Below are 27,556 nucleotides of genomic sequence, written 5' to 3'. Positions count from 1 at the left end.
GACAAGGTCTTGTCTTGTTGCCCAGGCTGGTCTCTAACTCCTAGGCTTGAGTGATCCTCCTGCCTTGGCCTCCCAAAGTTCTGAGATCACAAGAGTGAGCCACTGTGCCTGGCCTAAGAGAAATATTGATGGTCATACCACACCTCTAAAATTTCTGATTTAATGGCTCTGGAATGGTACCTGGTTATCTTGGGTGTTTTTAAATATTTTTTTAAATTTTTTATTGTAAAATATCCATAAAATTTGCCATTGTAGCTATTTTAAGTACACATTTCAGGAATGTTAAATACATGAGCAGTGTTGTGCAACCATCACCATTATTCATTTCTAGAACTTTTTCATCATCCCAAATAGAAACCCATTAATAATTTCATTCCCTGTCACTCCCCAGCCCCTGATAATCTATATTCCTCTTTCTCTCTCATGAATTTGACCTGTCTAAGTACCTCATATTAGTGGAATCATTCTTTCATTTAGGATATTCTCAAGGTTCATCCATGTTTTAACATGTATCAGTACCGTATTCCTCTTTAAGGCTGAATAATATTCTATTATATGTGTGCACATTTTATTTATTCATTTGTTGATGGACATTTGGGTTGTTTTCACCTTTAGCAAAACCTATTCACCTGTTATGCTGCTTTGAGCATGGATGTATATATGTCTGAGTCCCACATAAAGTTTACATATTTTGGATGTATACTTAGAGGTAGAATTGATGGATCATATGGCAATGGAAAATGAAAATCAGGTGGTTTTTATATCTGCAGCCATGGTTGAGAACCTATGGTATAGAACAAGGGTTCTTAACCTGGAGGATCCATAAATGGTCTTAATGAGTTAGTGACATTTCGGAAAAATTGTATGTCATATTCTGTATGTATGTGCTTTTACTTTTTGACCTTGATCAGATAGAGAGGTTCATAACCCTAAAAGCTGTTAAGAATCAATCACTAGAGAACCTAATTTTAGGAACAGGCAAAGGATTTGAGTAGACACCTCTCCAAAGAAGATATGCAAATAGTAAAATAAACACAAGTAAAGATGCTCAATATTGTTAGTTATCAGGGAAAGGCAAATCAAACCCACAATGAGATATACTACTTAATATACAGTAGGATGGCTATAACTTAAAAAGGAAAACAAAAATAACAAGGTTTGGAGAAGATTTGAAACAAAAATGGAATCCTCGTTTATTACTGGTAGGAATGTAAAATGGTATAGAAGTTTGGGAAGTAGTTTGGCAGTTCTTCAAAAAGTTAAACATAGAGTTACCATATGACTCACCAATTCCATTCCTAGCTGTATATCCAAGAGAATGGAAAGCATATATCTGTGTAAAAACTTGTACACAAATGTCTATAATAGTATTTTTCATAATAGCCAAAAAGTAGAAACAACCCAAATGTCCATTCACTGAGTAATGGGTAAACAAAATTTGGTATAGCTATACAATGGAGTATTTGACCTTAAAAAGAAATGAAGTACTGATACATAGAGCAGTATTGCCGAACCTTGAAAACATTATGCTAATTGAAACAAGCGAGACATAGAAGGCCACATATTATTTGATTCTATTTATATGAAATGTTCATATTAGGTAAATCCATAGAGATAGAGAGTAGATTAGTGGCTGCGAGGGGCTGGGAGAGGAGAGAATGGGGATTAATTGTATGAGTTTGGGGTTTCCTCTTGGGGTGACGACAATGCTTTGGAATTACATATGGTGATGGTTTCACAACCCTGTGAATACATTAAAACTGCTTTTTAATGTATATGTTAAATTGCTGCATTTTATGACATGTGACCTCACTAAAGCTGTTAAAAATAATTTTTAAAATAGAGATGAATGAGGAGAGAACTGGACAGATGGAAACCTGGATAACTTCAAAAAGGAAGAAGATCCCATAAAAGAGATTGAAAAAGAATAATTATGTAAGAGGAGGACCTATAGATTGTTGTGTCATGAAAGCCACAAAATGGAGAGGTTAAAGGAGGAACCACAAAAGGGGTGTGATTTTTAAGTGTGGTAAACACAGCAGAAAGTTTGGTAACAACATATAGTATGCCCAAATTGCTGTAGGTTGACAGTTGAATGTCATGGAAGACTAGGGAGGGCAGAGTTAGTGGGGTAATAGGGAATACAATATCTTTGGGTCATACAGTGAGTGGAAGGGAATAGGAGAAATAATCTACATGCCTGTATTCCCTTACTTGAATCTCAAAATTCAGCACACTAAAATGGAAAGACTTTTTATAATTCATTTGGCGGTAAAACCTGACCTGAATGGATATGAGATGATTTATAATCATCATTTGTTTCATTTGGTGTGAATATTCATACATTTCACTGCAGAAATAATACTGAATTTGATTATAGAATGCTTCTGTAGACCCCTCTGGGGTTATAATGAAATATGGTATATGACATACATTATCTATTTTTTTTTTTTTGAAACGGAGTCTCACTCTGTCACCCAGGCTGGAATGTAGTGGTGCGATCTCAGCTCTCTGCAATCTCCGCCTCCCAAGTTCAAGTGATTCTCCTGCCTCAGCCTCCCAAGTAACTGGGAGTACAGGGGTGCACCACCTTGCCCAGCTAATTTTTGTATTTTTAGTAGAGACGGGATTTCACCATTTTGGCCAGGATGGTCTTGATCTCTTGACCTTGTGATCTGCCTGCCTTGGCCTCCCAAAGTGCTGGAATTACAGGCATGAGCCACCGCACCTGGCTGACATGTATTACCTTTCTAGAATGAAATATGTATATGTATATCTACACACGCAAATGTGTATGTATGTGTGTGTAGATGTGTATATATATGTATATGTGTGTGTAAATTCTAAATCATATGGTCCCCAGTGTTCGGGGATAAAGGAATCCCAGACCTTTGTATTCTTTAGACAGGTCTGGATGTGAAGGAAGATGTGAGATTGTGTGGTAGCTGGAGAGGAATTTAAGCTCATCCTTTAAACATTTTTATTTTAAAGGATGGAAATGACCTGAGTGTGCTTTCAGTAGAGAGGAAGAGGTTGAAATGAGAAGCTGTGACTATTGCAGCAGGGTCTCACAAGGTGAGGAGAGGAATAGAAACGGGGTTGGGGTAGTTAGTATTTACAGACAGAAGGATCACACATTCTCTGAGACACCAGCAGTGATCTTGAAGATGGAGGTGGCTGTCTTTCTAAGCAGGAAGAAGGGAAGTTGAGGAAAATCAAATTGAACGGGTATTTACTGAAGTGGCAAAAGCTGGAAATAATTGTTGAGGTCAGTAGAACAAGCTGAGAACAAAGTAAAGGATTGACAGGCAGGACTACGGGCCTGGGCAGTTTTAGAAACCCTGAAATCTGTGGGGCCACTCTGCCCTTAGCTGCTTGATATTCTCCATCAGTGCTCAGCTTCCCCTTATGGTGGAAAGACTTGGGAATGAAGTTTTGCTGAAAGAATTCTGTGAGAGGAGGGTGTGAAAGGGAACGGAGGTGGCTGCGGGTGGGCAGGTGGCTCTAGCCGAGAATGACGGAAAGGGGCAGGGGACTGGAGTACACTGAAGACTGTTTGTTGTGGAGGAAGACAGTATGAAAGCCAGTGTGCTAGGAGTTTGTGGACCAAAAAAATGGTGTTCAAATGGGAACAGTTCTGCGTGGTAACAAGGTTCACAGCATGATTGTAGAAAGCAGCGGCTGAAGTAGAGGGGGGAGGTGAAGTTTGTTGGAGTTGACAGACAAGGACCTGGGGGATACTCATTAGTTCATCCACACAGTCTTTGAAATTACTCAGAATGATGAGCAGATTTGAGCCATAGAGGAAGTGCTAGTCTGATGGCAGAATTCTTCAGTAACTGTGGGGGGATTAAGCTGCATGTTGGTAAACTTAGGAAGATAGATAGAGGCGTTCTATGGTACTGATAGAGAGAGGGTTTTTTCGGAGGAGGAAAGATTTTATATAAGGGCATCTTTTTAACAGTGAGGAGAGGGTGACCCCACGTACTATGCCTACTACCTGTGTAATGAGAGGACAGCAGCTTCCACTGGAGTAGACTGCAGGGGAGTGGTGGCCTCTCAGGAGAACCAGACAGGATTAATATTCTAGTAACACCCAGCATGTTATTCCATCAGCCTTGACTCAGTTCTCCATTGTCATCCAGCCCAGTAGGTTTCAACTGATCCCCTAGGGTCTTTCCTCAAGGGATTTTGCTTTAGTTGGTCTGGGGCGGAGCCAGGAAAACTGTGGTTTCAAAAGCTCCTTGGGTGATTGATTAGTGGCCAAAGTTGAAGACCACCAGTGGAACCCACATTTTGCTTTCATCTGCACAACAGCATTACATCACATGCCTAGCTGACCTCAACGTATTGCACCTTATGGCATACCTGACTCAGCATTCTTTCATCAGAGGAGAAATGAAGTGCTAAAACAATTCAAAGATACTCAATTACTAGGAATCAGTTTAAATTGTAAAACAGTGTCACACCATAATCTTTAAATTAGCAAAGCATTTTTTAAAAATCTTAATACTCATTATGAATTGTGAGAAGGGAACTCGCATACTCTGCTGAGGGGGTTGTAAATTAATAGTCTTCTTGGAAAGCAGTTTGACAGTACATAAATAGGATTAAATATGGTCAGACCCTTTGATCTAGTAATTACATTTCTAAGACTGTTGTAGGTATATAATCAGAAATGTGGATCAAGACATATTTAAGATATTAATCAGAGTTATTTATAGTTGCAAAAGTGGAAACAAATGGTTAAATATGGTATATTCATATGATGGGATATCATAGCACCATTAAAAATTATAAAGACATTTAATGACATGGAAAAATTTTAGTGGATAACATTAAGAAAACAAAGACCCAGGTATAAAATTATATATACAGTTTGTGCTTGATTGTATAAGCACATACACTTTAAAATACTGAGCAGGAAATTTTTTAAGTCATTGGTTGTTCTCTGGGTGGTAGGAATATGTGATATTCTATTGTGTGTTTTTGTGTTTTCTAAATTGTATACTAAGAGCATGTTTATTAAGCAAAAAGTAAGCTTTAAAAAATTAAAATTCTTGGCCGGGCACGGTGGCTCAAGCCTGTAATCCCAGCACTTTGGGAGGCCGAGACAGGCGGATCACGAGGTTAGGAGATCGAGACCATCCTGGCTAACACGGTGAAACCCTGTCTCTACTAAAAAATAACAAAAAACTAGCCGGGCGAGGTGGCGGGCGCCTGTAGTCCCAGCTACTCGGGAGGCTGAGGCAGGAGAATGGCGTGAACCCGGGAGGCGGAGCTTGCAGTGAGCTGAGATCCGACCACTGCACTCCAGCCTGGGCGACAGAGCGAGACTGCGTCTCCAAAAAAAAAAAAAAAAATTAAAATTCTTACTCTGATCTCTTTAGCAAAAAGAATAAGGAAAACTCATTTGGAATGAATGTTGCTAGAGAAGTCCTTGCTCATAATAATCCCCAGTGTGTTTTCTAAATACTTGCAAACTATCCATTTATCTGTTGCACAGTGTTGCCAGGTTAAGTTTGTTGGTTTTGTTCCTTTTGTTTTGTTTTGTTTTGTTTTAAATAATAGCTTTCTTGAGATATAATTCACATTAAATTCAGCCTTTTTAAAAGTGTACAATTCAGGAGTATTCAATCTATTTGCAAGTTGTGCAGCCATCACCATGATCTAATTTCAGAACAGTTTTATCAACCCCAAAAGAAACGCTATACTCAACAGTCACTCCCCATTTCCCCTTCCCTCCAGCCCTTGACAGCCACCAATCTACTTTCTGTTTCTACGCGTCTGCTTATTCTGGACATTTCATATAAATGCAGCCATACAATATGTGGCCTTTTGCAGTATCCTATTAATGGGTTTCCAGTCTCTCCTCCCTACACTGCCGAAAACATCATTTAGACTGCTACCATGCTAATCTTTCTAGCGTAACTGTGACTTTACCATCTTCAGCTCAAAAGTTTTCATTGTACTCACAGTTTATTAAATTGACAAGAGCTACTCCTTATTCTGGGGTTAAGGTTTTCAGACTCTACAAAGTAAGTGCCTAACTAAATACCTGGTAAATAAATGAACCAAATGAATTAAATATACTCTACCTTATCTCTTCTTTTCCTTCTCCCTCAAAGAGGAAGAAAATCATTATGTGTGAGTCAGATTTCAGGTCACCCATAGAGCAAGACAATTTCTTTCTAAAGTCTAGGGCAGGGGTTCCAACTTACATCTCAGCAAGCATCAGAATCATGAGGAGGGCTTGGCAAGCCGATGCTGTGTTTCACCTCCAAAGTCTCCTTTCAGAAGGTCTGGTCAGAGCCAGAGAGTGCATTTCTGACAGTTCCCAGGTGACTCTTTGATAAGCACGGGTCGTGCTGGCTCAGGTAGGATGCCGTTGGCACTCATTCCAGGGCCTGGCAGAAAGAGGAAAGCGAGGAGAGGAAGGATCTATACTCCCAAATCCCCGGGTCCCATGGTCATCTCAGCATGCAGGCTCCCCACAACAACTCTAGCATTGTCTCACTCTTTAGTAACTGTACCACTTTGGTGCCCTGAAGTTCTCTTATACATGCTCACCCATCTCCCCTTCACTTTGGAAGATTATACCCATTCTTCAAAACCTAGCTCAGGCACTCATAAAACCTTTGTCTGCTCTCCCTAATGAAGGAAGTAATTTTTCCTTCGTTAGCACTTTGTACTTTTTATGTATACTGTCTTCTATGTTAATTAATTCCATACTTGTATCTTCTTCCTAAATCTTGCATTTCATGAGATCAAATTCTGTTATTTACTTAGTGACTGTATTGCAGTGTCCATAGAGCAAAGTAATTTGCCCTTAGCAGCTACTCAATAATTGTCAGTACAGTTGAATTCAATATCAGAAGAAAATAAGTGCAAATAGATTTTTAAGTTAAAAGCCTGTAATTTAGGCTATATTTTAAACCAAAAGAGACCTATATTAGTTAGAAACTTAACCATATATAACATTAGATTGTTCAAATATATTTTTGCCCTAAGTAGAATAGTCACTGCTGTTGGTTCAGAAACATTGACTTGAAAGAAAATACCAACTAAAGAAATCATACGTTCATGCTATGAACACGTATATACTGTGTCATGGTGTCTCTGAGAGCTAGCTTAGTTTTCTCCACGTCATTCTATCCCAACTAGAACCAGGGCTTAAATTTCAGCTTGATGGATTATCATCCATTTTATTTTAGTATCAGGCGGAAGGAATATAATATAGCTAACTGTCTATGAGGTGTCAAGCAATTATCTCAATTTCTTTTAAGTTTCTTTCCATGCTTTATTACTTGCTAGTTATAGCTAAATAGAGTGCAGCAGTCTTAGAGATCTTTATCCATAGGTGTAACTTTTATAAACAGTTGTTCTTTATTCTCTCAGTGGAAAAATGTCTTAGGACTATTTGTAAGAAACAGATAGAGAGCAACATACAAAATAGAAGGAATTTTCTTTAATCTTTTCAATGCCTATTGTAGACCACTCTTATTAACTACTCAAGGGGTAACTAGAAGCTACCGTTCTTGAATCTAATTACATATTTAGTTCCACAAAGCATAATAATTTCTCCATCTGGGGCTATGAAGGGGAGAAAACCCTCCACTGGCAGCTTGCCAAGGCTATTCTATACTCTTCACAAAGTTTGTCTGCCAAAACTAGAGGGTCCCCAAGCCTCTGACACTGAGGTCAGAGAATTAGATTCCACTGTACAATCCCAGTGATAGCAATATGATTATGCTTTTGCTGACAGCTACTTGCCTGTGTCTCAAGTTTGAAACTTCAAATAGCTAAAATATTGGCAGGTTTTGATGATTACCAAAATCTATCGCTTGAGGGAGAAAAAATGGTTAAGGGTTTTGACTCACATTTTTAGGTGCCATTGTAATTTTCAAATTCCATCTATATAATGAATTTTTGTTAAATAAACAAAAACGGTCTAAGTTCTAGTAATTCTCAGTAAACATTCTGTAGGTATATGTTATTTGCAAATAAAAATGCTTAATTTGGCTTTTTTTTTTTTTTTTTTTTTTTTTGAGATAGAATCTCGCTCTGTCACCCAGGCTGGAGTGCAATGGCTCACTGCGACCTCCACCTCACGGGTTCAAGTGATTCTCCTGCCTTAGCCTCCCAAGTAGCTGGGATTACAAGTGCGTGCAGTCATGCCTGGCTAATTTTTTTTGTGTTTTTGTAGAGATGGAGTTTCACAATGTTGGCCAGCCTGGTCTCAAACTCCTGACCTCAGGTGATCCGCCCCCCCTTGGCCTCCCATAGTGCTGGGATTGCAGGCATGAGCCACCGCACCTGGCCTAATTTGGTTTATTTTTATGAGACAAAATTGGTATCTTTTTGGAGCAGGGGAGCTTCTGTTAATCTAGAGCTGCCATTTTTGTTATTAATGTCAACCATTGCCTCATAACAAATAGTGTTAAGAATTATTGTAATGATCTGACCAAGAGTAAGTTTGTAGGAATTTGTATGGTAAGAAAATGATTCAGAGGTCCTCCCAAACTAGATTTTTCCTTATTATTATTTTCTACCTCTATAGAAAATAGAGAAAAGAGCATAAAAAAGTATTTTAGAAGAATACTTCTTACACCGTCACCCTAGAAAGGAAACATTATTTATGCTGCCAAAAAAGGCTATAACTATGTCCCTTATTTCTTCTCAAACCACAAGCCTTTATTAAATTTGGGTCCTGTACTTTTTTCATGCCACATGCTTGAAAGTTTTGCCTCCGCTTTGCTTTTCTGTTTGAACAAGGTAAAGAACCCACAGGAAAGTTTGGAGTTAAATGAGTGACAGTGGACAAAAGGGAAGGAGAGAGTTTCTTAAGGCCCATCCCTGACACAGAGAAACTGGAGTGGGAGGCAGCAGCATGAACCTGCCTGGGGCCCACAAATGGCTGCCTCATGGGGACCATGGGTGCCAACAAACACCCTGGACCCTCTCCTGGGAAAGAGGCAGCTGATCAGGAGGCATTAAAAAAAGTGTTACTTTCACTTTAACGTACCATGGGCTTTGAACAAGTAAAAGGGAACCTTTAATTCTTCCTGGTGGACTCAATGAAGCCTGCGTGAAGGGAGTATGCTTTGAGCTGCTTTGGAAGGATAGACTAGATTTTTCTGAGGAAGAAGGGCAATTTTAGTAACCTTTACTGGAAAGCTCTTGTGATTTAGATATATTTCTTGCTCTAAAAGAGTTGGTAGAAGAAAAAAACATGAGCGGTCCATATAGTTAAAGAACATAGGATATGCTAGTGACTCTAAAATACCTAAATATCTGTCTATGTTATACAGAAGAACTTGGGGTAAATTTAAGTTTACCCTAAGTTTTAAGTATAGTTATAATACAGATTTAGTAGTTTGGAAATTGTTACAGAAATGTCCTTTGGTTTACCAAAGAAAATAATTTTTACTTGAAATTTCATTGCTAATACCAGTAAAATGAGATTTGATTTCTCATTTCATTCGTTGTAGGCAGTCTTTGTGCCACTTAGTACCGCATAGGTTTACCTCATTTTTTGCAATATTTTTTCTGTAAATATGCATGTAAACAATTCATACACTTACAGTTTATATTCCAAAGAGCAGGTTACTTTAAAAATTCCGTTTGGTTTGCCTAGGTTTTAGTTTGTTTTTCCCAGCAGCACAGTCAGCTTTCTTTCATTCTTTTTCTTCTTTCTTTCGTTTCTTTTCTTCTTTCTTTCCTCTCTCCCTCCTGTTCTTTCCCGCTTTCTTTCTTTCTTTCTTTCTTTGTTCTTATTATAAACTCACAAAAGTCTGATGTGTTAATGAAAGGGAATTTGGAAAATACAAAAATTAAATTACACCCGTAGTGCCTATTGAAATACTTTCATTGCTAATATTTTGATAACTTTTCTGTTTTAAATTAATTTTTAGTTCTTTAATTTTCTGTTTAATTTTTGTTTCCAAATTCACCATCAGTTTAGATTATTTTATTAACATTTATAGTCTATTAAATTCAAATAACAGTTTATGTTTATTAAATAAGCCCTTACTATATGCCAGCTGCTCTTCTGTGCCCTTTACATTTCATGCTCTCAGAAAGCCTATAAAGGTATGTATTATTGCTCCAGTTTTACAAATGAAGAAGCAAAGCTCCAAAGAGGTTAATTAAATAACTTGCCCCGGGTCAAATAACTAATACATGTGGTGTTCTAGGGATTTCCAACCAGAGTCGACACCAGAGAATGTGATCTAAGCCACAACATTGTACAGCTTTTCATATGATTAATGGTTGCATATTAAAGAAATTATATTATGAATCTTAGAGATCTGTTAGAAAGCTCTCAGATAACACCCATCTGAGAAGACTTTGCTGGCTACCTATGTAAAATAGTATCCCTCACCCCATCTACATTATGCTGTATCCTAATCTTCCTGCCTTGTTTTTCTTTTCTTTTTTTTTTTTTTTTTTTTTTTTGAGATGGAGTCTTCCTCTGTCACCCAGGCTGGAGTACAATGACACGATCCCAGCTCACTGTAACCTCTGCCTTGTGGGTTCAAGCGATTCTCCTGCCTTAGCCTCCTGAGTAGCTGGGATTACACGCACGCGCCAACACGCCCGGCTAATTTTTGTATTTTTTAGTAGAGGCAGGTTTCACCATGTTGGTCATGTTGGTCTCGAACTCCTGACTTCATGATCTTCCTGCTCTGGCCTCCAGAAATGCTGGGATTGCAGGCGTAAGCCACTGCGCCCGGCCCTACCTTGTTTTTCTTTATATCTCTAATCACTATCTGATGTGGTAAATATTTTTGTTTTACTATTCCCCACCGTCTCCCTACTTTCCTATTAGAATGTAAGAGTCACTGACTTGGTCTGTTTTGTTTATTGCTATATTCTCCAATAACTAGAACCTTGCTTGGCGCATAATAGGTATTCACTAATATTTGTTGAATGATTGAATGACCTCTACCCTCAGTTTGGGTTTGTGTAAATTCTGATTTTAAAAAAAAAAAAAAATACCCCCAAGATCTGCATTCCCCCTTAATAAATCCTGGCCTGATGCTGCCACTGTCTGAGAGTCTCAGGATGATGGGCAACTTAAGTGCATCCCACTCTGGACAGGAGAGGAGAGGGGTAGGGGAACAGAGGAGCGGGAGAACAGGGAGAAGTGGGGCGGGGGTGGGGCAGTCTGCACCTAGCCATGATATTGTGTGCCTACCGAGAGCCAGATTCTTGTTTCCAGACAGTTTTTGCCAGTTGTACTTGTTATTATAATGACATAATTTAATTAAATATATGTAACGTATTGAGTGTGAGTTTGAAAAGATACATTTGTTTCTGGAAAACTGAGACTCAAAGTGAAATGAACAAACGTTGCTGCCAAATGGGTGTATAGGACACATAACACATGTCTAATACACTGGGAAAAAAATCATACAAATCTGTACCTTATAAGCACTTTTAAGAAATCTAAGTGTCTATAAGTTCTAGGTCTGTTTTAAATAAACAGAAATTGGAGAGTAGAGACTGGTTTTATTGTCCACTATTTATATGATAAATTATAGGTATGATTTTTGCAAGAAAAGCACTGTGAAACACCAATGGAGACTGAGAGTCAAAGTTACATTTGTGTTTAAAGTTAAAAGGAAATTATTAAAGTGGTATGTATCATTTTTACAATTATCCTTCATAACTGACTTTTAAAATTAACCAGTTACCATTTCTGAAACAGAAGAAAGAAGGTTTTTACTGTTTTGAGTGAAACTGAGCGTTATTGGTATGCCAGATAAAATTTCTAGTTGGTGTCTTACTTCATAATAAATTCAATAATAACAAAAATATTTGCTTATCTTCGGGGAATAATTGTGCATGAGCTGAGCATGATATCTTTTCTGCTCTGGAATGTGAGCTGCAGGAGGACAGGGATTGTTAGCTGTTTTGTCATGACTTTCTCTCCAGTGTCTGCAGCAGTGCCTGGAGCATTAGTTATTTATTGAATAAAGGGATACATGATTCTAACATACACACTGTTTAACAGAAAGAAGTGTTTTACATTTCACAGTGATACTGTTTTTAAGAAAAAGAAAAGGGCTTTCAAATTACGTAGTCACTGTTTACTAAGTTAAAATATACTGCTTCCTATAATATACACTAGTTTATAAATTTCTCTCTTCAGTGAAAGTGTCAAAGTATAGGAACCTTTAATGCCCACATTACAGTGGTTAAGAATTGAGGAACTGTTTGGATTCATGAGCTCCAAGATTTCCTGTGTGGCCTTTTTCAAGTTACTTTATTTCTCTTGTACCTCAATTTCCTCATCTATACAATGGTGATAATCAGGCTGTTACAGGAACTGAAGGAGTGCATACAGGTAAAGTACGTAGAAAATGCCAACCAATGTAGAAACACTCCATAGATGATGGTTATTATCATTATACCTGTGATCTGTGTGACTTAGGCAAATTACTGGAAACAGGTTAGAGAGGTTATATAATCTATAAGATGTATATATACATATCAAATTGTGGTTTTTAAGCAAGGAAATATGTGCAAAGTAACCTAACTCATAATAAGTCTTCGATAAATGTTAGCAAAAAACCTAAACAACATATTATGCTATGAGAGAGAACTCTCATTTATTTAAGAACTGTTGACAACTCAAATGATTAAAAAAACACTATTTGTATAGGTACAGACTGTCTTGCCCTTGCCAGTTAACTTTCTCATGAATTGGAAAGTCATTTTTTAAATCTCATAACAAAATTTAAAATGGGTTTCAGAATAAAGAAAGATAATTGAATTTTAGTCTGGACAAGTTATGAAACTCAAGCACAAGCACTACATTGTAGTCCTTGGTTTGATGACTTCTTTCCAGAATGCTAAGCCTTTGATGAAAACTGGTTTTCAGAATAATAAAAAGACACTGAGTACACTCTTCATGAAGGGGAGAGAAAATGCTTACATTATGCAAGGAATGCAGCTTCTTCCCGCGATGTTTTCTCATCTGAGGCCTTATTAAAACCTAGTCTTGCTATTCCTGGCCATATTCGCACCAGCTGATGTCGATATATAAGCAGTCCAGTGACAGGCTATGTTAAGGAACTTGGCCTATGAGAATTCAGAAAGTAGAAACCATCATATGCCACTGATGTCAGACTAGACATTTTCCCCCATGTTGGTAATGATAGTTTAGAACAGCTCCCTGCTACTTATGTATTCTGCCCTGAATTTTGCTAAGATAAGACTTTTAAGGAGGTTTTCCCCTTCTTTAGGAGAGATGCAGATGATGGGATATGTTACAGCAAAATATTTGTGTAACCAGTGAACATGAATGTAGCCATTTATTTGATTGTTGCAGCATGTGTTAAAGAGCTGCTGCTGCCCGTTTGCAGCCTAATGTGTTTATTACAGTCTTCCCAATGGCATCTTGAAGTGTCTTTCAGCTAAAAAATTCATGAGTATTACTGGCTTTCAGTCAGAAAATGGAATATGTCTTCTAGTTACTATCTAATATACCACTTTAAGGCCATTATACAAAAGTAATCTAAGAGCAGACGATACTGAGAGGAAGAAATTTTTAGCTTAAACATTTGTTTATACACTGTTATTACTGTTCTGGACTAAGACACAGCATAAGAGAAGGTAGGTGCTAAAACCATTTTACCTAGAGACTAGTTGTAGTTGTAGGATATGTTGCTCTCTTTAATCCTCTACCTAATGATAAATGGCTAGTGTTTTAGTATTGAAAAATCATATCCTAATAATAGTGGTTTGTGTCTATCTTACTGTTATTTTAAAAAGGCAAATGTACAGTAAACTGATCTAAACTAGTAAAGTTGAAAACTTATTTGAAACCAAATTTTAGATTTTTCTGGATTTATTTGAAGTAAGTCCTCTAAATCTTGGTAACTTAACTGTTGTTACTATATGAATTAATGTAAAGTTTTATGAGTCTGTACATTAATCTGTAGATACAGATTATAGTATGTGAGGCAGATTAAAATTTTACTGTATGAAAACCAAGAAGCACTACAGTGTTATGTAAAGATGAAATTAAAAGAGACCTTATGATCTAGTAAAAAAGAGTAATGACACTTGGGTGGAAATAATACATAATTTTACTAAGTAAAAATTTTAAAAATATTGTGTCATGTCCTCTATCACTGTTAAATGCATTACTAGTTTGCCAATGGGGAGCAAAGTTTGATTTTCTATGTGCTGTCATCCTAGCATTTAGTAAATCCACATAGTTCTACTTCTGTTTTATTTGTCTGTGTGATGATTCTTTGTATGAATCAACAGTGTATCCCTGAGTAGTCTGTATATTTCCTGCATAGAATATTTATTCAACTGTTGCCAGAAGTTGGGATCTTGCCAAAATAATGTCTGCTTTGGGTAATTTCGACCAATTAACCCTATTTGAAAAGAGATCTTTCCCCTCCTCTAGCAATTGGATGTCTTCTGTATCATCTTACTGACTTCCCAAGTTTGGCTTACTTTCTGTTCTACCTTTCTCAGGCATCTACAGCCAAGGAGCACATTTTGTTTATTGAAGCATTAGATACTATGTTTTTTAGACTTATCAGAGCCTGGCCCAGAAATCTTGCTTTTATGCTTATAAGGGGATCGCTCTTGGAACACAGTATACTTTGAAGGAAAAACTGTTGCCAGTTTAGAATGAGCAAATGTTTTCATTTGTGGGAAAGCAATAGTGGATACAGCTTTAGCTATTGAGGTAGAATTCTGAGAAACAGTGGGCTCTAAAAGATTGTCCTTTTGTTGTTTAGTTTAATAGAAATGGAAGGGTATTTAAGTGAGGTTTTATATATACTTTTAATATTGCTTGAGCATTTCTTGGTTTTAAAAGTTTGTAAAAGATTAGATTACATGTTACACAATTTCATATGTCTATTGTAAAGAGAGTTCAGAAGGAACCTCGGAAGTCTCTCTCTAAGTCTTTCTGTTCTCATAACGAGAGCTAGATGATTTATCAGGCGGGTCCTCTTCAGGTAGACATTCATAAGAGAAGTTTTCCAGTAGCTCTTTCTATGTCGTTTCTAACTTGGGGAATTTTAGAGAGGGCCTAACTTTAAGAACAGTTATTGGAGCTAGCAATTGGGATAGATGTTCGATCACTTTATTATGTTTGGTGTTCAGCAGCAGTAGTATCCTTATTCTTTAACTGAATATGTTCTGTATATAATGCATCTGGCAGTTTTACAAGCCTTGTTTGGAAGATAGCCTGTCCTGATAAAAGATGAAATGCATATTATCGTTTACATAAATTATGGATGATTAACAAGCTTTAATGGTATGAGACTGTGTGGAGAGCAAAGCTTTGTTAACTTGTAAGTTATATTGGTGAACCCCGTGAAAGAGTACATTTTTGAGTTGTGTTGAGTTTTAACATTTTATTTTGCTTTCTGTCATTATGCTAAGGATTCAGCTGGTTTTGTTCACCCCTCCCAGAATATTGTTACTTTTTAGAGATAAAAGTTACTAATCATAAGGCTGTAACTCTTCCCTGCTGTCTAGCTCATCCAAGTTGATATCAAGGGATGTAAGGGAGGATGTATGGTCACTGTGAAAGCAGGGCTATTGTGTTGTTACAGATAACAAGAATGGATGATTTGAAACTTTTTTTCAGCCTTGTCCTTTTACAACTCCCAACATCTGGTAGAAACTGGTTTGCTCTCAATGACTGTAATTACCATCAAATACAGCCTGAGAGTTTACTTGTGTCATTTTCAGTTTTTGTGATTTACATTAAACAGTTTCAGCATTGAGAGTGAGATGCTTAAGAATTTTAATTTCATGTGAGTGTGCAGCAGTTATAAGAAACTATTAATTTAGGGCTGGTTACCAAATGAAATTTTAGAACCTTCAGTGCTGCCCTTTAGTATTTTCCATCTCCTGCCTTTACTCTGGAAATGAATTTTTTAACTTCAATCTACAAAAGTGCATCAAAATTCCTCTGTCCATATCGTTTATTTTAGATATTTCTCTATGAGTGAATATACACTAGAATGTACATTTATATAGAAAAAGTAATTTATATAACCTAGAAGAAAGTCATTTTTATAACTTATGTATCTCTCTCTGATTTTTATTTGCATCACTTCTGCGTTGCCCAGTATTTTGAGAGGGGGAGAAATGAACTCACCTGGCCCCACCTCTTGTTCCAGTGTGAAATACTGACACTTGCTGCCAGCCCAGCCTCCTCACACAAGGCATCAGAAATATCAGAAGTCCTCTAGGTTAGAGCACCTCATTCATGAGGTTCTCTATTATTTATTTGACTCTCCCACTAAAACACAGGGCATAAATTCATGTGTCTGCTCTAGGACTGCAGCTGCCTGTCACCCCCCGTCCTCCTGCTCCCTTTCCTGTGTCGGTGTTACATTCTCTCCCCGGTTTTGGTCTCAGGTCTGTCTCCTTTTTGTTTTTATGGGTGATTTGCAATGATTTAGACAGGGCACCCCTGCGTGTTGGCACTTCCTGGAGGTTACCAGGAGGCAGCCATCCTTCCTTGGCTTGGCCAGGCATTCCCGACTTCCACCTCACTTCTCCCTTGGTGGTGGAAAGGTTGGTAGGAGGTGTGTACTGGGGCACATAGCCCAGGAATAGTGCTCTGAGAAGAGGATATGTGCATTAGACACAAAAATATAAGGAAGCAAGTATGTTCATCAACCCGAAAGTTGCAGATTTTGAGGAAATGTGTTTAAGATACCACTACATAATATAAAGGGAAAACTTGGCATTTAAATAACTTACTTCAAGGGTAAATTATATTTTCAATCTACAAATAGAGTGGTTTTTAAGCCAACCTTGAGTAGGTACAAGCAAATTATAAACAGTCTGCTCAAATGATTTTACTATACTTAGACTAGAAAATGGCTCCGTATCTCCCTCCCTCTGGTGCCTATGTCCCAGTGCTGTCCTTCATGTGTTGCAGTTGTTTGTGTATGTATTTCAGAATATTCACAGGTAAATGATGCAGATAATGTTAAATCATCCTCAAACTGGGTGTATATGACTTTAGGTAAAACAGTCATTTCCTTTAATTGTCTATTGAAAGCTTTCTGATCTTTCTGATAATTCTATACTTTTTAGCAATACTTTTGGAGGGGGGGAATAGCCATTTTAACAGCAAAACTTGCCACCTATATCTACTGTATAGGGTATTTTGCTATGTTGTATATTGAAGGCTATATTTTAATGATAGAAACTTTCTTAAGTTTGTATGACTTCTAGAAAGCTGCTTTGAGAGTGAAAATCTCCTGGGTCATTTGTTGAAAGCTTACTTAGACTGGATGTGTAATATTTTTTCTTACATCTCATGATTGAAACCATGAGAATTGTGGTTTAGAGAGAAGTACTGAAAGTGAATGTCTATAAGGTATCATTTGAGAAGGATTCTGGAATTTAGGGTTTTGTTGTTGTTATAGAGATGGGATCTTGCTGTGTTGCTCAGGCTGGTCTCCAACTCCTGGTCTCAAGTGAGCCTCACATAGCTAAAAGTGGTGAAGCTTGGACATGAATACTGGCCCTTAACTTCTCTGCTATCCTGCCTCTCATAGTCTGCTTCTTTCATAGTAAATAAATACAGATTATACTTATTATCAGGCCAAAATTGTGAGCACAGTGTGGGACATAGGGACTTGGTTGCATTGCTCCAACCAGCAAGAAGCTTGGGTGTCAGCTTTGAGAATTATTCCCTTCTGTGTTACCTCTTAAATCAGCTGTGTACCATTGGTGCAGCCTCCCTAAACGGATACAATATTTCTTCATTCTGCTTACATATGACTCTTTAAAAAAAAAAACTAACTCCACTGCGCTGTTGTATCAGAAGTGGCCAGAAGAAATTAGTGTAGTACAGCTGAGACTGGGCAGCCCAGATTACAGGGAAGAAGCGGCCTAGCAGTTTGACTGGTATGTATTATGTTCCTTAGCCCTCCTTGCGCTTTGTCCTTACTCTTGATTGTCCTCTGTCATCTTCCTTAAGTTCTCTGTCTTCTAGTGCACTTGGCCTTCCCTTTGAATTTTTTTTTTTTTTTTTCTATCCAGAAAAGAAAAGAAGCCACTACAAAAAGTAAAGGAGGGCAAAGGCGATTTAGAAGTCTGGGGGCCAGAAGGAAGGGGAAGTAGCATAGAATAGGAGCTCTAGGAAAGACTTGAAATGCAGATTTCAACTTGTCCTGCTGCATTGTTTTTTCTTTTGGTAAGCAGTTATTGAACACCTCGAGTAGCAGTCTTTTATGGTTTCCTCACAGTCTTTGTAAGTCTCTTTGTTCAGCTCTTTTAGTACTTAAACCTCTGTCACTGGCTTGTTCTTGCTTACCTAAATAGTATTTTGATTGTGTTAGTGATGACGAGCACACTGATTTTTTATATGTTTTTTTATTTTCTTACCGAGAGGAATTCAGCAAGCAGGAGCTGATCATGGTCCTTCCCACTTGGGGTCAGTAAAGTTCACCTGACTTTCGGGGCATATCTTAAGACCTTTGGCTATAGCAGCCAGAACCAACTGAGGGAAGGAAAGTTTGGAGGCGGCAGGATGTGAGAGAGGAAGCAACCATGCTATGTGCAGGGAGGCGAGCTGCCACGGAGAGAGGGCACCGAGGGAGGAGCAACCAGGCAGCTACTGCAGGAGAGCCGGGCACAGGAGCTTCTCGAGGGGCCAGCAAGATCCCCCACTAGGGGGCATTGATTAAGAGGCCTTGTGCAGAGGAACTCGGGGCTACAGGGGTGTCAGATCTACCTAGTTAAATTTGAAAACCTTCAATTTCGTGTCCTGGCATTGGCTCTTCCCTGGGCTGTCTGTCATGGGTGAGCTATTGCAGCACAGACTTCACATTGGCTAACCCAAAACAGAGACTGGGAGGAGCCCCTTACAACACCTGTAGTTTCCACATGGTGCAAGATCACTCTTGAAACTGGAGGCTGGCAGCCCAAACCCAGAGCTGGTAGATTGTAGTTCATAGTGCTGTTGAAATACAACTCCTGTTTAAAAGAGTTTGGGCCCAATGAGGTAGGCTTGTTTGTTTCTTAAATGTTAACCTTTACATTTGCTTAATCTTAAAAGATTTTTTAAAAGAGACAGCTTGTATATTAGAAATTATACATGCACATAAAACAGTGTGTTAATTACTGGTGTCAAATTTCTGATTGGAGTCGAAGTTCTTTTATTGTTGGTAAAATGATCAGACACTTCATCATCAGTTCTCTTCATTTTTTTCTTCCTCTTCTCTGTTTTCTGTTTTAGTTGCTGATATGTGTTCAAGATGAGTGGGATGGGAGAAAATACCTCTGACCCCTCCAGGGCAGAGACAAGAAAGCGCAAGGAATGTCCTGACCAACTTGGACCCAGGTTAGATTCTTGCTGAGAAAAGGAATCAGTATTGTCTATTAAAGCCACAGGAGTGCTTCTTTGTTATTTTAGCATTGATTTTACTCCTGATTCAAATATTGTGTTGGTTTTTCTCTTTAACAATTAAATCTTTGAATATATACTTACTTACATTTTGAATATGCAAATCAGTTACAGATTGTATTCTTTACAAAAAGAGGAAAGCTGTAAACTTCTGATATCTTTTGACTCTTAGAGTCAATTTATTTAATAATTTTGAGTTTTTCACACCTTTTCTGTTAGATTACACAGCATTATAACAAGAAGATCCTATAGTAAAAAGATGTGCTGTTAATTTTATAATGGGTTTTATTTTTTGTTGTTTTATTTTTAATGACATAAAATGTTAAACCCATGTACTTCTGAGTTGAGAACAAAGAATGTGACTCTTTAGTGAATAAAACAAACAATTTTAAAGCAAATTTCATCTCATATATTATGGGTGGAAGTGTGAATTGCTATAATGCCCATGTGGGGTAGTTTGGCACTATCAAAATTATAAATGCATATCCTGTTTGAACTACCCATTCCACTTTTAGGAACTTTCCTATTACATACTTTCATACTTGCAAAATGATGTGTATATGAGGTTACTGAAATTGCAAAAGATTCGGAAAAACCTAAATGTCTATTAAACAGTGTGGTACATCTAGAACCTGGAACACAGTGCAGCTGGGATAAAGATGAGGACGCTCTTTATAGGTTAATATGAAAAAAAAAATCTCTTAAGAATATTGTTACAGATGAAAAGCAAGGTTTAGAAAATGTTTATGGAATACTACCATTAGTATAAACAAGGAAGAAAAAAATAATCTGTATTGTTTTAGGATAATCAAGAAACAGTAATTGTTGCTACCTGTTTCGGTGGATGAGAACAAGGCAAATAATTCTCATCAAAAGTAGAAGAGAGACTTTTCACTTTTTCGATGTTTTAAATCATGTAAATAATTTTAAGAATTAAATAAAAACAACATCTTCTACCTAATGGACAATAAAAACATCAGACATGAAATAGTAGGGAAGAGGGCTAGAAAAAGTCATCAAGAGAGGCACAGCAGGAGAAAGGGCAAAACACCAATATTTTATATTCGCTTTTCCCCTTCTAGTTGCCAAGCAAAACATCAAGCCCATTAAATCTCCACTCTCCACATCCCAGCCCCCAGCTCCTCTAGGTTCCCTAGTACTTGCTGGTAAACCACAAACTTCTGTCTGTCAGACTGCCTTTAATAGTCAGTACCCTACCTGGGGAGGCAGTGGGAGAAAATGGGAACTGTTCCAGCTGTGGGCTTTAGTGGCGGGTCTCTGAGCCCTCCCTCTGGGGTGCTGAGGGGTCTTTTGAACACAACTCCCCTTTCTCACCTATTTGTCATTTATTTCTTGCCTTGTGTGAGGGTGGGAGGGCATGAGTGGAGGGGGCCAGAATGGGAACTGGGCTATTCTAAGTATTCCAGCCACTCTTTCCCTTTTGCTGTAAGAACGGAAGCTATGGGTAAAAATGAGACTTAGTAAAAAACACAAATTCTGAATTACTGTGCCAGTAATTCGTGGGGTGATCCTGGACAAATTGTGTAAACACTATAAAATAGAGACATTGTATTATATTATGTATTACTTCATGAAAATCAAACATATTTAGAGATGAATATATGAAAGTCTATTGTGAATCCAGAAATTTTTAAATTAATATTATATACAAATAATTATATATAAAAATACAGAAAGCTGCTACATTAAGCAACTTGCTTTTCTTCCTTGTTGTACTGTTTCAATGTCATTTAATGGGCCCCCCTTTGCACTTGAGAAAATAATTGTATGCTGTTATTATGAAAAGGAACTTTTGAGTTTACTATTTTGTCACATTCTAATGAGAAGATTTTGCCTCTTTCGATATTTTTCCATTCCATTACCTTTTTAAACTTTAGTTGAAATTGGACTGTTTGTTTATATTTTGCATGTCATTCAGCTTGGACAGTTAACATATTTCCTGGCTCAGTTTCGCTTTTGTTTCTAGCTGTGTTGTGACTTTTTGCATTACCTAAAAAGGCTGTTTGGTTTGCTTACTAACATTCTGAAGAAGTCTATAAAATTATAAATATCTGGTTTTATTTTTTATGTTTTACCAAAAATTATTGAAATTTATTCCTATTATAACTGGATTAACTTCTCTCCTTTTACTAATCTTAAATAAAATTTAAAATATAACCTCCTTTACCTTGTTGAAACATTATTTTATTTGTCAATTAATTTGATGCCCACTTGTTTCAAGTACTGCACTAAGCACAGTGGTGAGCACAGTCCTGGTCACCGTGAAGCGGACAGTCCAGTGGGAGATGCCAAACACATTGAACAGATAGTTTCATTACAAACTGGGCTTAGGTTGATTTTTTTTTTTTAAACATGGAACACTTTTGGAAAATTGTCCCCCGCAAGTTATTTCTGCATTGATATAGGTAACTTTTGTTTGCTATCTTTGTATTAAACTTGTTTAACACATTCATTTTTTTCACAATAGCTCTTTTTCAAATACATCATAAAAAAATGTGTTTCTTCTTTTAAGCCCCAAAAGGAACACTGAAAAACGTAATCGTGAACAGGAAAATAAATATATAGAAGAACTTGCAGAGCTGATTTTTGCAAATTTTAATGATATAGACAACTTTAACTTCAAACCTGACAAATGTGCAATCTTAAAAGAAACTGTGAAGCAAATTCGTCAGATCAAAGAACAAGGTAAGAGGACTGAATTAGTATTTTGAAGAGTTGAATTGGTTTCTGTTTTTCCCTGTGTGAGAAGTCCCTTCAGAGTCCCTTTAATCCATTTCTTGTGCTTAAATTATTGATGAGGAAATGATGTCACAGTGTAAGATGAATGCAAGTATCACTTGCAGTGGTTTATAAATAGGCTTTGTATAAAATTCAGCCATTCCCTAAAGACAGAGGAGACTGAGGTGAGTCAGGGTGATGGAACTTTTCATCTAGTAAACTCAATTAGGTGCCCACAATTCTTCACTCCACACCGTGGCATTTTCAAGGCATACACAGCAAGTGACCGTCAAAAGTTGCAAGTAGGAGCCAGTTTGAGATGTAAACCAGAAGTAAGGAAGTGAAGCACCTCCTGTTTCAGCTAGTCAGCGTATTTGATTAGTCTGAGCCTCAACTGGCCACGCCACTAGATTAGAATTTCATATCTTGAATGACAAGAGATTTGAAAGGCTCTAACCTCCAGTAAGAAATCCATCTGTGAATTCAAAACACAGAACGTGACAGTTCTCTTCCTATGGTTTTATTTTTTTCTGAGATCATTTTATGATTCTTTTCTTTGATATTTTTGCCTACAGAAAAATATTAAGAAAATAATGTTTTTAAGAACACATTTGACTTTGTGGTGCCAAAAATAAATCTTTATGCGGCATGTATGAACAATATCTTGGTGCCCAGGGCCAATACATGCTCTTCAAGTATCTGCATACTGCTTTCCTTCAGGCCTGGGGAGATTATTATCTTTTGTAATCTGGTGTTTTTTTGAGACAGAGTCTCACTCTGTCGCCCAGGCTAGAGTGCAGTGGTGTGATCCTCAACTCACTGCAACCTCTGCCTCCTGGGTTCAAGCGATTCTTCTGCCTCAGCCTCCCGAGTAGCTGGGATTACAGGTGCCTGCCACCATGCCCTGCTAATTTTTTAGTATTTTTAGTAAAAACAGGGTTTCACCATGTTTGCCAGGCTGGCCTTGAACTCCTGACCTCAAGCAACTCTCCTGCCTTGGCCTCCCAAAGGTTTGGGATTACAGGCGTGAGCCACTGCGCCTGACCTGTAATCTGTTTTTGAGTGTATCCTCTTAAGAGTTCAAATTTTTAAAATCTGCCTTTTATATAATATTCAAAAAAGACATATTTTATTAAAATAATTTGTCTTTGTCTTTATAATATATGAGTCTGAAACTAACTGCTCTTATCTGTCACAAAATCCTAGCTACCTATTAGCATATTGTCTTAGCGTTTTCCATTTTCATACATATATTGTTGAGCTAAATTCTGTATAAAACAGTTTTACAAGTATAGTTCTGTCTTCTAAAAACATAAAAATATACATATAGCATCCACAACACAGTTTCTAACACCAGCCCTCTCTGCAAATCAGTCTTTATTTCCTGATTTCTCCATGACATTTAACATCAGTAGACCAGTGCCCATTTCAGTCCCCTTCATCACTCATCTTTCTTTTCCCTTTGGGGTTCACTAGTTATCAAAAACTCAGTTTAAACCTCAATTTTGTATCTTCATATTTTGGTTTCTGCAAAGGGATAAAATAATATTCCTAGAACTCTTAGGAGAAATAATTGGTTAAAGTTATTAACCAGTGCCTTGAAGTTACTGTGTTTCTAGTTGCTGGTATCATTACAGTAAAGAAATCATTAAGCTTCTTGTTTTAGGTTTCTAAGGATTATGAATGATTCAGTTTTGAGAACACTGCATGGTTAGGTAGTACTTCTACATTTCAAAACAATTATATATATAAACCACAACGAAGGTCTTGCACAAGTTTTTAAAGTTTGCAAAACCTTGGTAATTCCCCCTTCAAACCATAAAACACGTTCAGATGTGTCATGCTGGGACTGCGCCATACCTTAACCATAGTTTTAATCATAAGGCTGCATACCACAACCACCCAAGAAGCACAATAAACACCCTGTCACGTCTTATTCTTCTAAGAATGTTCCTGCTAATTTGAAAAGCAGCGTGTTTTGTAAAGGGAAGCAAAACTTAAATGCTGAATGAAAATATGAAAAGCAGAAATGTACTTTTAAGTTCTCGACTACTCTGATATTTTCCAAATAGTCTTTGTTTAATAATTTGTTTTTTAAAAAGAGCAGAATTGAATCAGACAGGAGCTAGGTATGAATCCTGGTCCATTTAGGAGCTTTTTGAACCTGGGCATATTATCTTATCTCTGAGACTCAGTTGCCTCATACAGAGTTTAGTGCTAACAACACCTAGGTCACATAGCTGTAGAAGATATTATGAACCATGTAAATTCAGTAAACACCTGTCATAGTAAACATTCAGTAGTTAGTTTTCATTCCTACTTAAGCAGAAAGTTTTTTCTTTTCTTTTCTTTTTTTTGAGATGGAGTCTCACTCTGTTGCCCAGGCTGGAATGCAGTGGCACGATCTCAGCTTACTGCAACCTCCACCTCCCGGGTTCAAGCAATTCTTCTGCCTCAGCCTCCCGAGTAGGTGGGATTACAGGCATGCACCACCAGGCCCGGCTAATTTTTGTATTTTTAGTAGAGATGGGGTTTCACCATGTTGGCCAGGCTGGTCTCGAACTCCTGACCTCATGATCCGCCCGCCTCGGCCTCCCAAAGTGCTGGGATTACAGGGGTGAGCCACTGTGCCCAGCCTATCTGTAGGAAGTAAAAAATTTTTCTGGTGCCAGAAAATCTGTGCAGACCTTGCGTACCACTCCATCAGCAGCTCTATTTGGACCAGTTTGAATTTTCTCAGCATCTGGCAGCCAGTAAGAATAACACGTAAGTCAGGCCAAAGCCTTTCTGTCTAACTCTGTGTCTTCCCCAACCCCAACTGATCCCCCGACCAATCAGCATAAATAAAATCCAACTACCATCTTTACACCATTATCCAGACTTAATTTGTATTTCAGTCATAGTTGTCAGCATGAATAAAATGCATTTGGGAGCCTAGGAGAACAGGTCTGTAGACACATGCAATAAACCTGCGTATTTATCCTAGAGAAGTTAAACTGGGTTGCATGAGGGGCCATACTAAAGAATACACAATGAGGAAAGCTGGGCTCATCTTTATGGAACCCTGCTCCAGTGTCAGAAGCTATGGCGTGTCAGCCAGGCATGGAGGACTCTTTCCCTCAAGTCTGTGCTCTTCTCAGTTACTCCTCAACTTTTATATGCTTTACAAATAAAGGGAGAGAAGAAAAAGATTTTTAAATGGCCTAAAGGATGGAAATTTGGAGGGGAAATTACCAGCTAGTTAAATTATAAGCATTCTGTTGTACGTGGCGCTTTATGAGACCCATGTTTCATAAATGCTAGCCCTCCAAGAGCATTAACTGTGGAATGGACTTTGTAGAAACAGAGCAAGTACACACAGGAGTTTGATGCTAATAATGTGACTGCCATCAAATAGAAAATTCCATACATGTTGGTGGGGTTTTTTTGGCCCACATTCATAATCCTTAGTTATTAGCTAAGTTAGTTACTTAGTAATTAAGTTAGATCTTCTGTTCGCTAAATAATCTTGGAGAATTTTTAATACTAAGACTAAATAGTTCTTATTGTGTGTCAGGCAGTTTTTAAAGTGCTCAGATTTGATAACCTATTTAGTACTCAAAACAAACCATGGAATAGGTACATTTTTTCCCCCTTGGCAGGAGTGGAACCTGAGACACAGAGTGGTTAAGTAGCCTGGCAAAGTCACACAGCCATTAAGCGAAGGAATAGGGCAGTCTGGGTCTGGAATCTGCACCGTCATCGCAGCTTTCTGATACTAAACTAGGATATTTCTTTATATTTGGTATGATGGTCATAAACGTTTAGAACTTCTGTCTTCTATAACTTAGAAACAGGAGTCATGGAAACAGATAGCAAATAACTATTTTTCCTAACTGGGAGGCTAATATCGCTTCTATTCCACAGAAAAATAGTAAGCACAGGCATACGTCAGAGATAGCACAGGTTCCATTCCAGACCCGCACCGTAAAGCGAATATAAAATAAAACAAGTGACATGAATTTTTTGGTTTCCCAGGGTGTATAAAGGTTATACTTCACTATACTGTAGTCTTTCAAGTGCACAATGCTATTACTTCTTTTAAAAAGTAATATATCCTAATTTAAAAATACCTTAATGCTAAAAAGTGCTAACAAGCATATGAGCCTCATCAACAAGTTCTCTTGCCGGTAGGAGGGTCTTGCTTCAATGTTGATGGCTGCTGACTGATCAGGGTGGGAATTGCTAAAGGCTGGGGTGGCTATAACGATTTTTAAAAATAAGATAACAATGAAATTTGCCACACTGATGGACTCTTACTTTCATGAAAGATTTCTCTGTACCATGCAATGCTGTTTGATGGCATTATACCCACAGTAGAACTTTCAAAATTGGAATCAATCCTCTCAAACACTGTTCCTGCCTTATCAACTAAGTTTATGGAATATTCTAAATCCTTTGTTGTCATTTCAGCAGTGTTCACAGCATCTTTACCAGGAGTTGATTCCATCTCAAGAAACCATTTTCTTTGCTTATCCACAAAAAGCAACTCCTCGTTTGTTCAAGTTTCATCATGAGATTGCAGCAATTCAGTCATATCTCGGGCTTCACTTCTAATTCCAGTTCTCTTGTTATTTCCACTGCATCTAGAGTTACTTCCTCCACTGAAGTCAGGAATCCCTTCAAGTCATCCATGAGGGTTGGAATCAGCTTCTTCTAAATTCCTGTTCATGTTGATCTTTTGACCTCCTCCCATGAATCATGAATGTTCTTCATGGCATCTAGAATGGTGATTCCTTTCCAGAATGTTTTTCTTGGTACTTTGCCCAGATATATCAGAAGAACCACTGTCTGTGGCAGTACACCTTGAAACATGGCTACAGCATAGATACTATGTTAGCAGACATGAAGACAAATATTTTTGGCCTTGTACGTCCTCATCACAGCTCTTGGGTGACTGGGTCCATTGCCAGTGAGCAATAGTATTTTGAAAGGAATCTTTTTCTGAGCAGTACGTCTCAACAATGGGCTTAAAGTAGTCAGTAAACCATACTATAAACAAATGTGCTGACATTCAGGCTTTGTTATTTCAGAGCACAGGCAGAGTAGATTTAGCATCATTCTTACGAAGAACCCTAGGATTTTCAGAATGGGAAGTGAACATTTACTTCAACTTAAAGTCACCAGCTGCATCAGCTCCTTAACAGAAGAGTCAGTTTGTCCTTTCAAGCTTTGAAGTGAGGCATTGATTTCTCTCCTCTATGAAAGTCCTAGATGGCTGCTTCTTCCAATAGAAGGTTTTTTTGTCTACATTGAAAATCTATTGCTTAGTGTAACCACCTTCAATAATGATCTTAGCCAGATCTTCTGGATAACTTGCTACAGCTTCTTCATCAGCACGTGCTGCTTCACCTTATATTTTTA

The 27,556-nt window shown here is 37.8% G+C and overlaps 1 protein-coding gene across 50 annotated transcripts in view; it reads left to right on the top strand.

The window, feature by feature from the left end:
* Window positions 1-27,556, top strand: part of NCOA2 (nuclear receptor coactivator 2) — a 295,480-nt gene that overhangs the window by 171,740 nt on the left and 96,184 nt on the right. For 48 of the 50 annotated variants that reach the window (XM_045398369.2, XM_073998949.1, XM_073998954.1 and 45 more), the window contains 2 exons: window positions 19,247-19,351; window positions 21,948-22,120. In XM_045398369.2, the coding sequence (XP_045254304.1) occupies window positions 19,266-19,351; window positions 21,948-22,120 (259 nt within the window). In that variant the 5' untranslated portion in view covers window positions 19,247-19,265. Of the gene's footprint in view, window positions 1-18,907; window positions 19,013-19,246; window positions 19,352-21,947; window positions 22,121-27,556 lie in introns of those variants that run through there. The other 2 variants (XM_065519356.1, XM_073998963.1) reach the window with 1 other exon arrangement.

This window comes from Macaca fascicularis, chromosome 8 (genome assembly GCF_037993035.2).
Source record: "Macaca fascicularis isolate 582-1 chromosome 8, T2T-MFA8v1.1".
Taxonomy (NCBI): domain Eukaryota; kingdom Metazoa; phylum Chordata; class Mammalia; order Primates; family Cercopithecidae; genus Macaca; species Macaca fascicularis.
This window is presented reverse-complemented; position numbering and strand designations above follow the sequence as displayed.